This window comes from Prunus persica, chromosome G8 (assembly GCF_000346465.2).
Source record: "Prunus persica cultivar Lovell chromosome G8, Prunus_persica_NCBIv2, whole genome shotgun sequence".
Lineage (NCBI taxonomy): Eukaryota > Viridiplantae > Streptophyta > Magnoliopsida > Rosales > Rosaceae > Prunus > Prunus persica.
The window spans coordinates 14,503,392-14,514,218 of record NC_034016.1 but is presented as its reverse complement, the minus strand read 5'-3'; the positions used below and the strand labels follow the sequence as shown (position 1 = coordinate 14,514,218).

At 38.0% G+C, this 10,827-nt stretch overlaps 3 protein-coding genes across 3 annotated transcripts in view; 2 read left to right on the top strand and 1 right to left on the bottom strand.

Moving 5' to 3' along the window:
- The window catches only part of LOC109950888, a 2,925-nt gene extending 2,097 nt beyond the window's left edge, over positions 1–828 (top strand). Inside the window, exon 3 of the mRNA XM_020571044.1 lies at positions 122–828. Within this exon, the coding sequence (XP_020426633.1) occupies positions 122–828 (707 nt within the window). The remainder of the gene's footprint in view (positions 1–121) is intronic.
- LOC109950887 (DNA repair protein XRCC3 homolog) lies at positions 1,318–2,927 on the bottom strand. The gene has a single exon (XM_020571043.1). It carries the CDS (start codon positions 2,197–2,199, stop codon positions 1,318–1,320), a length of 882 nt encoding a protein of 293 aa, XP_020426632.1. The 5' UTR covers positions 2,200–2,927.
- Positions 4,841–5,895, top strand: LOC109950886. The gene is made up of 2 exons (XM_020571042.1): positions 4,841–5,160; positions 5,260–5,895. The coding sequence occupies exon 2, from the start codon at positions 5,296–5,298 to the stop codon at positions 5,893–5,895; it is 600 nt and encodes a 199-aa protein (XP_020426631.1). The 5' UTR covers positions 4,841–5,160; positions 5,260–5,295.

Below are 10,827 nucleotides of genomic sequence, written 5' to 3'. Positions count from 1 at the left end.
AAAAAGCGTGATCCACATACTTATGCACTTTGAGAAGGCTGCGAAATCTTATTCCATTGCTGAATTTGATTGTCATTTCGCAAGATAAAGCGAAAGGAACATGTTGCTCAATATCTTGAAGAGGCAGGGTTACATAAGTGGTCTAGAGCTCACATGGATGGACGCCGCTACAATGTAATGACAACAAATACTGCGGAGTCAATCAACTCAGTCCTTAGGTTTGCAAGAATGCTGCCAGTGGTTCATTTGCTAGGGGAAATTGTTAATCTCCTTGTGAAATGGTTCACCGAACGTCGTGAGTTGGCTTTGAATTGCACAACAACATTGTGCCCCAATTTTGGAGAGAAGAAGTTGAGGAACAGGTTGGAGGATGCTGCAAGGATGAATGTGGTTAAAGTTAATAATGCACAGTATAATGTTTTGGACGGTGATATGGACGGCCTCGTAGATTTGACGAACAACAGTTGTAGTTGTAGAAAGTTTCAGCTTGAGCAGCTACCTTGCAAGCATGTAGTTGCAGTTTGCCGCTTCTTGAAAGTAAGTGTATACACAAAGGCTTCTCGGTATTACACTCGGAAAACCTGGATGGATGCTTATTCGGATAGCATCTACCCGGTACAACCTCACGGAATGTGGGATACTCCTGAAGATATTCGAAGTCGAGTTGTGCTGCCTCCCATGGCAAGGGTCATGCCAGGCAGACGAAAGAAGTTAAGAATTCCCTCGCAAGGAGAGGGCACCATTAGAAGAAAGTGCTCAAGGTGCGGTTCTGCAGGCCACAATAAAAGCACCTGTAAAAGCAATATTCCATTGCGCAATGTAGCTTAGACAATATGATTTGTGTTGCTTTAGTAGGTCATGTCAACTCTACTTTTATTTGTGGTGGGTTTCGTGGTATGGTGAATGGGAATTCTTTTAAATTTGCATTATTTGGGTTGCATTGCTACAGCATGCTGTATTGCTGACAGATTGCTATTATATTGACCTTTTATTGTACCGGTATTGCTTTCAGATTGCTATTATAATTTCAGTGCGAAATTGATGGGACTGGAATGTTTAGTAGGTCATGTAAACTCTACTTTTATTTGTGGTGGGTTTCGTGTTATGGTGAATGGGAATTCTTTTAAATTTGCATTATTTGGGTTGCATTGCTACAGCATGCTGTATTGCTGACAGATTGCTATTATATTGACCTTTTATTGTACCGGTATTGCCTCCAGATTGCTATTATAATTTCAGTGCGAAATTAAAGGGACTGGAATGTAATTCCAAATGGATCCTAAACATTAAAGTTCTTAGAATTCCTATATTACACAGTTACTGTGATACTCCGACTATACCTTCTTTTTTTATTACAAATTCGGCCGATGCATAGGCCAGATGTGGGGCAAATACAAGGTGAAATGTCATGTGTGTTTGACTGCATATACTTGTTGAAGGAGCATTACGAATGTCAACCTCAATAGATTGCTCATGTCTTGCCAAGAACACTCTTGAATTTATGCAATGTGCCCAAGCCAATCCCAAAGCTGGACTCACCCGTCTGCCTGATGTGTCCAGGGACTCCAAGTTTCCCAACCTCACCCCATTCACTCCATCATGTGGCCCAATAAAATCCACCACTTGGTTGGTGACAACCAACGCCAACCCAAACTTATTTGCTAAACCCTTCAATGTCCCAGATATGTTGAAGAACATTTCAGACCGCCGTTTCAAATCTGCCGGTGTTGTCTGATACTGTGATCGGAACAATGCAGCAATGGAATCAATGACAATGAGTTTCACAGGTAGGCGGGTGTGATCAATGGCAATAAATGCTTCTATGTCTCCAAGGACATGGATGAGTTCTTGAGCATCATGAACACCATGAACATATATGTCTTCCAATGGCTCCAACCTTATTAAGTTGGGGTATGATGCATGATAAAGGTTGCCTAGTTGTTGCAATCGACGAAATGGGAAGCTGAATTCTGTGAATATGTAGACGGAGGAGCCCCCTAGTCCGCCATGTGAGGGTGGGAGCTGAGCTCGTACCGTAAGTTGGAGACAAAGCTGCGTCTTCCCAGAACCACTCTCCCCTACTAATTCTGTTATGGACTTGCAGGGTATCCCACCCCCCAAGCAGTGATCTAGTATTGGGCATCCAATGGATAATTTAGGGGTTGAAAGAGGAAGGAGCATGAGGTTTTGGGGTGTCATGTTTCTGTAATTTAGGGGGGGATGTGATGGTGCTACAAGGCATGCATTATATATATATAGAGTTCATTTTGAAGGTCTGTACTGTAGGCCATCTGTCTTTTAAGGGATGTATAATTCATCCTTTTTTCCAGGTTGTAATTACTTTTTTGTTTATTTATTAGTATTTTTTTGGACCATATAATTTAAAACTTATTCTGATGCAGTACGTCCTGTAATAGGATCATATTGTATCTCTATCACCACTCTATTGTACTGATATTGACATAATATTGCCACTATCCGCATATTTATTGCATATTTATTGCTGCTATATCGCCACAGAACTGGAGACCGATAAACTGTATACGCATAAATACAAATACAACAACAGGCTTCATCATTCCATAAAATCCTATTTCCAAACTTACATAATACAACAACAGGCCACCCCATCGTTACATAATACAAAAATACGCCACCTCATAGTTCCATTTCCCTACAAAATGAGGCTTCATCATTCCATAAAATCCTATTTCCAAACTTACATAATACAACAACAGGCCACCCCATCGTTACATAATACAAAAATACGCCACCTCATAGTTCCATTTCCCTGCTGCTGACAAATTCGAAGTTGCATACTCTTCAAGTGCGGTGACCGCGACCCATGAAATTCATGACCCCGGCCACAGTGATGTTGGCCCAGTTTCCTGCCGGATCCACAATTTTTGCAAATTTACGAAATAGTTCGAATCCCCTTTGCACTTGTTCTTGCTTCAACTTGGCCATTGCTTCTGATTCCTTGAATACCATAATTGCAGTGGCAGGGGCAATTTCAATTTTTTATTTCATTCTCTTTATATGTAGGAGATGCATGCGCGCATGATAACGAGAGCGAATTGTGCGGTTTTTTATGACACCCCATCTAGCTTGGCCCTCCACAATTTTTGAAACTATCTCTGCATGAAGATTTTTCCAAAACATGGTATTGCCTCGACATTGCTGTATGCCATGGACCAAGTCTGCAGGGAGTGAATTCGGTGACTTGGCTTCTGTTTCAGTCTCCCCTCCTTCAGTAATTGAAAGCGTTGGGTTTGGTGTGAGGTTATGGTCCATGGTCTTTGATATTTATTGTTGCCTGGTCTACAACTTCCTTGGAACAACAGGGGACTAAATGCGATGTGAGTGAAATCAGTGGGGAAGGTAATGACTGTAAGCAGCAGTTAATGTGATGGAAGTTTTCTGAGCCAAACAGCTGGGTTGATTAATATAGGCAGGTTTTAATGACCAAACCAGTAAGTCAGAGAGTTATTGGCGGGAGGGATTAGGGGGAGTAATTGGCGGGAGGGATTGGCGGGAGTGTTAGGCGGGATAGTATTGGGCGGGATAGTATGGGCGGGAGTTATTACCCAGGTTGACTTTATGCCTTTTTGTAATATATTTGTATGTTGGACGTTCCGAATTTGGTAATTTTCCCATTATGTATTTGAAATAAGGGAGTTGCCTATTTGCCTAATTCACCACCTCATTCGAATTGACCAATAATGGTTATTGTCTGATTTCTCATTTCAGCAATCTCAATTCGTTTCCATTTTGCCATTTTTCATATTTTCCTATTTTCCATGTGTCATCCAATTTTTCAATTTTTCATTATTTTTTCCTATTCCCTATTTTCCTATTGTGCAATTTCCTAAGTTTCCTTTTGTTCTATTTCCAGTTGTCCAATTTTTCAATGTTCCCATTTCCCCCCATTATGTACTTAAAAAAAGTTGCCTACTTTGCCTAATTCAGACAGTCATTAAAATTGTCCAATATGGTAATTGTCTTATTTCCCATTTCCACAATTTCAATTCGTTTCCAGTTTTCTGATTTTCCATGTGTCCCTGTTTCCTATTTCCATTTTTCAAAATTTAACATTTTGTCCAATTATCCAATGTTTTTATTTCCAATTCGACTATTTTCTAAGTTCCTTTTTTTCCAATTTCAAATTTTTCATTTTGGTAACTGTCCTTTTGTTCAATTTCCAATTTTGCTATTTTCCAAGTTGCCTTATTTCCTATTTTTCATTTATCCAGTTATCCAATATTCCATTTTTCCAATTTTCCAATTTTCAATGTCCCAATTTGCTTATTTGCCTATTTTCCAAGTGTCCTTTTTTCTTATTTACTATTTCGAATTTTCGACTTTTCATGTTTTCAGAGTTTCCTTTATTTCCTATTTCCTTTTTGCCTATTTTCCTATTTTCCTATTTTCCTATTTTCCAAGTTTCATTTTGTCCAATTTCAAATTTTCCAATTTTCCAAGTTGCTTTCTTTTCCAATTTACAATTTCCAAATTTCCTATTTTCCAAGTGTCCTTTTTTCCTTTTTCCAATTTTCCTACTTTTCAACTGTCATTTGATCATATTGCCTACTTTCCTGTTTCCAATTTTTCCTTATTTCCTTTTTCCAATTTTCGAATTTTCCAACTGTCATTTGATCCTATTGCCTAGTTTCCTGTTTCCAATTTTTCCTTATTTCCTTTTTCCAATTTTCCAACTTTCCATTTTTTCGTATTTCCAATTTTCTAATTTTCCATTTCTTCAATTTCCAATTTTCCAAGTTTCCTTATTTCCCATATCCAAGTTTTAAGTTTTCACTTTTCCAAATTTCCAATTTTCGTGTTTTGCTATTTTCCTATTTTCCAATTTTGTGTTCTGAAATTCGCAATAAATGCTTACTTACATAGTCCTATTTTGGGTTCCAATCCACAATTTCCTATCTCCCATTCAGGTTTGGTTTTTTGTCGTTTGGAAGCCAATTTTATTGTTGTTAATGTCATGTTGTACTGCTGTAACTTACAGCCAAGGAGTTAATGGTGTAGTTTTGAATCCCATCAATTTAATGCACCAACACAAAACCCAATTTACCTCATATAAGTTCGTACATATAACTGAACCTTCCTATATAGAACTGCAACAGAGGCACCTTCTTAACGGGAAAGGTAATTAGTCTTACTGAAAGGCAAATATTCTCCACTCAACCTAACCATATAGTCGTTTACAACTGGAGACTGAATGTACCTCTATTTGTTTGGTTGCAGGCAACAGCTGTGAATTGTCCCCAGTAATACTTCAACATGTCAGATGTACGCCCTCCTAACGAGCATGTGAGTTACCCGGGGGACCAGCCCTGGCATGTGCCATTCCCATCTCCACCTCGGACTCCCAATCATGATCCCACTTCATCTGGAAGTGAGGCTGACACTCATGATCCGCTTGACAAAATCTCTGCCGTCAAGCACCACCTCCAATATATGTCAAAGGCAACGGATTGGTGGGAGAGTAAGTGCGATATTCATGGCCAAGTTATGGGAAACTTGGCCAACAAGTTGAACAAAGCATACGCTGGAGAGGTGAAGCAAGCTCTTAAAGCAAAAAGTCGGAGCAAAGAGTTAGAGTCCTTGAAGTTGAAATTGGAAGACACAAAGAAAAATGCCCTCGAAACATTCACACAATCTGAAGAATATAACCATGAAATGGTTGAATGTTTCAACAACGGCTTCGAAATGTTCCGAGATTATGCTTCGGTCATCTCACCAGACCACAATTGGAGTGAAATTGATGTAGCTGGTGTCTGGCAGGTACTGAATATGGGTTCTGATGGAATGGCTCATCATAGCCTCGTGCATGCAGCGAGAAGAAAGGACAAAGACAAGGATCTTTTGATGGACCTGTAGTAACGGTGAATGCTGCTTCAGTTCATCTCACCCGAGTACATGGATCTTTTGTTGCCTTCATTTTCCCTTCGCGGGATAGATAGTATTGTTCAGTTTGGGAGGCGATTTCTTTCGCATGTGTGAAATGTTGTCTGTAATGTGTATGTATTGTATGTACATTGACTTAATATTGCATTTGTATTGTGTTTGTATTCCCTTAATACTGTAATGTGTATGTATTGTATGTATATTGCCCTAATATTGCCTTTATATTGTACTTATATTGCCCTACTATTGCCTTCGTATTGTATATTTATTGTGGCCATATTGCCCTACTATTGCCTTCGTATTGTATATTTATTGTGGTCATATTGCCTTCGTATTGCCTTCGTATTGCCTTTGTATTGTAGGCATATTGCCCTACTTTGGAATATGATGAGGATTGGAAAATAAATCCACAGGCTCAGAATCACCAATTTTGCCTCCTTCAAGAGGCGTCCCATGCTTGTATGCAACCCTCACAGCTTCATCCTCGTTCAGCCTCGCTTGTGAAGTCCCAGACTTCATGTCATCTTTGCTATTTGCCAATTTCAGTTGCATCAGCTGGCCGTGTCTAGGGTTTTTTATCTGCTTTCGTTTCATTTTTAAGCTCTGCTTTGAATCAATACGTGGCATATTGGCTGAATATGGGAGTGACAAGATCAATTCTTACTCTCCCTAAGTGGATAAAATAGATGCTCAATATGAATCCTTTCCTCCACAAGTTTGTGTACAGTGCCGTACGTTGTGTGTTTTAGGTGCCACACTGGCTTATTAAAATTGATGCTTGGCCATGAAAAACTTTTTGTTTTCTTACTTTTAGAAAAGTACATATTTGTGTCAATAACTAAGTTTGGACTGTTAACAATCATTCAGAAGAATGGTAGAAATAAGCTCCACTGTGCCAATCCACGAAGTTGAACAAAGAAATTGTGTTCGATACACAGATGACATGTGAAACTAACATTAGCATTCTCCAATAAGAAGACTTCTCTTCTTTCCAACCCCTCGTCGATTGAGAAAGAAAGAAGAGGGACAAAACACACACTACCAAGTTAAGGTGACATTACAAACCTATAAAATATCCTCATCAAACTTATAATGCTCCTTTTTTTCTTCTTTAAAGCAAAACTTCATTCAAACTGAGATAACCACGTGCTCTCCATAAGCACTCCGGAATTATTTGCTCATTATCTGCATCGCCTTCTGTCTCAACTTGAGGCTTGGAAGGAGCTTTGGCACCAGGAGGCTGCTTCTTCTTCATCCCACTCACAATGTCATCGATTCTGAGAAGTAGGCAAGCAGCTTCTATGGCCGTTTTAAAACTCTGGCCCTTCACGTTGTAGGCATCCCATATCTGACATCATAATTCCTCAAAATGAACAGCCTTACCAACAAAATAAATTTATTGGGAAATTTTTTAATAACCACGACAACAGCACTTCCCCTCACATGAGTGCTGTCGAAATATATTGGGAGAAGCTCTAAACTAGAACTACTACTGAAGCAAATCGACAATATAAACCAGAAGATTGACACTTATGCCATATCAATAAAGGGACATATAATGGATACATTTGAGAACAATACTACATTAAAAGTCCTATTTCAGAGCTTTCAGCAAATATAAATCACCCAACAAATGTGAATATTGAGATAGCGAAGGAAATAAAAGAGAGCAACAATAGTAAGCCAAAAAGATATCCACCTATCTTTTTCTCTTTCACATCAGTTATCACACCAGTGTTACCATCAATGCCAATCCATGATTTTTCACCATTTGCATGCTATGGAAAAAAAAATTGTGGTTAAGATCTAAATGATGCATCATATTCTGACCAAAATAATAATGATGCATCATATTCTGTGATAACCACATCTGGTTTAAACTTCAATATTTGCACACATAGCCTCTCGATGTATTCTTCTTCCAATTGTAGCAGGACTCCCCAATCTTCTTCTTTAAGCAACTCAGCATTTGTTTGGTTCTCGCCTTTCTTATATTCGAGCGGCCAATCAAGAAGAATGATTGGGTGATTTATAAGAAAATGAAAGAAAATGAAAGAAAATGAAAGAAATTGGCACCATCCCTTCAGTTTTTTCTTAACAAAAAATGAAAGATAAATTCATAAATAAACCATCAAAACGGTATAAAATGTTTGTAAGACATGTACAATTACAAAATTATAAGTTCTCCTCAGAAACAGACTTCTCTAAGTATCCATACACAAACAACAAAAGCAAAAGCTTAAACAGTTAGCTTATAGCAAAATCAATGTCCCCATTTCTCTAAACCACAGCTGCTGCTGGTAGGTTCCCATCTTCACTCATTTCCCGCTTTCTTTTAAGCACACAATGATCAAGCACAAAACAGCAAACTTTTAAACAACTCATATTACACCACATATGGTTCTAAACAAAACTCATCCATATCCAATATGCAAGCCCTAAACTTAGTAAACAAAGTTATACAAAAATATGTCGAATTAACAAGCATTATTCTCAAACAAAAAGTATGATATGGTTGGGAGTTTACAAGTTCAAATATTTATACAATACTTGATTTTGTCAAACTCTGTCTTGAGATATTTTATCAATCTAGAAGTTTCTTTCATATATGAAAAACTACGAACGATAACAAAGGAAATTCTTTCTATGTAAATTATTCTTCGATTCCATCAGACAACCATGCAAATCCTTTGCACAATTGAGTGTAATGTGAAGGGTCACTACCTCGTTGGAAGATAAAGAGAAAAAAATTAAGGAATTAGCAAGCCACCAACAGTTTGCTTAAGATATTTCAAAATGGTTGCTTCCATCATGGAGTTTTAGCCACAAATTCTTTTCATGGCCACATTTTCTACGTAAAATATAATCAGCGAGTATTTTTTGGTAATGATCCACAGAGAAGAAATCACCATACACAGGTTAATTGTCTTACACTTTAGATATCATCTTCAACAAACAAAATAGATACCAATTAGACTTCTAAGAAGGTTAAATGCAATGCTCATAAAGACTCATACTAAGCCACCAAATACCATTCAATAACTGCTACAAAAATCATAATAAAACCATACTAAAACTAAAAATACAACTGCACTAAAATGCCAACACAACATCACTACATTAGCAATACACTAGCAAAAAAACACAATACGACAGCAATAGCAACAGCAACAGCAACACAACAGCAGTGCAAGCATCAGTCCACAAAGAACAAACCCATTCACTGTTTGAAACAAGGAATCATCATACTCAGATCATTTCAGACAAACCCCTAAAACAATTTCGATGAAACCCCTAAACCAATTTCAGAGAAACCCCTAAACCTTCAACCAATTTCGAACAAACCCCTAAACTAATTTCAGCAAAACCCCTAAACCTTCAACCAATTTCGAACAAACCCCTCAGCCAATTTCAGAGAAATGCATAAACCCTAAAACAACTTGAGAGAAACCCTTAAACTGTAAGAAAATGCCGATGAACAGTACCTGTCGCTGGGAGAGGAAGAGAGAAGAGACAGTCGGAGCTGAGTGAGGAGAGACTGAGAGCTGAAGGACCACAGATTCGGAGCAAAGCCACCGGAGAGTGAAGAGAAACAGAGGGCAGCGAAGAGACAGAGGCGAGAGAGAACTTCAGCAAAACAGAGACAATAAAATTTCAGCAAAAGTGATATCTGTGCAATAAGGGGACAATAAAATTCTATTTATAGGTCATAATTCCAAAATTTTTAAAAAAGGGTGGTATTTTCAATTACAATTATAAAAATGGTGGCATTTTGGGCTATTTCCCTTTATTTTTTGTGGTGAGGGTCAAAAAAGACGATGGTTGTGCTTGTTTCACGTGATTGATTTTTTTGCATCATGGTGGGTCTCACTGTGTGGCCGCTTTTTTTTGTTTGTTTCTGGTCAAGTCTTTGTGGCCGCTTTCTTAGAAAAACTAAATTTATTCGCACATGTCACCTTTGAAGAGTCCAAGTCGACAGAATCACGAGCGTTTTTCTAAAATTGATGACGACAAGAGTGATGACAACAAGTTCACATATTCGTACGTGTGCATGCATGTGTAAGCTTCCAATCATTACATGATTGGGCCGCATAATTAAATTAACTAGTAAATAATATATGTTCTAATTAAAATATGTTTGATATTAGGCTCATTTTAAAGATCTCATTGAGAGCTTATTAATGCTACATTTCTGACACATTTTAACTTATATCACAATAAGTAATTATTCCATTCCTGTCTCGCTTGCTTTTTCAACAAAAAATCATTGAGGACGAAAACGAATATTTTCCAAATTATCTGAATACATTGACTTTCTATTGCAAAACTTCTGAACCCAACTGATCTCACGACAGCCAAAAAAACAAAAACAAAAACAAAGTTGGATGCATGAATTTTCAAACCCCTTTGCTAGGTATAGGAGGAGTATAGGAGGAGCAAGCTTTGGGGTGATCGGGAAGACTTTACAACCGAACATTTACCACTCCAGTAGAAATCAGGTCTTGTCTCCTAATCTAAAGGATTAGTGGGGATAAGACAGATCTCTAAGTTAGGAGACATTTCATATTAAATCTAGTAATTTCCAATTTAACCTAGTCTATTCCTGCACACGTGGCCTAGCCTACACATTTTTTCAATCAACTTGTGAACCCAACAGATGTCAAGAACATGTTGGCGTAGACCTTGCCTTTCCTCCTTTGTGTCAGGTAATTTATTGCTGTTCAGACAAAACTACAAAGCAGTTTACACGTTCTGATTTGTCCTCCGCCTACTCCTTTCATCCAACACTTTTATTGAGATATCATGGTTTGGATCTTAGGGGGCGTGAACACTACTAGCATGCCCTCTCTCTCTCTCTCTCTCTCTCTCTCTCTCTCTCTCTCTCTATATATATATATATATATA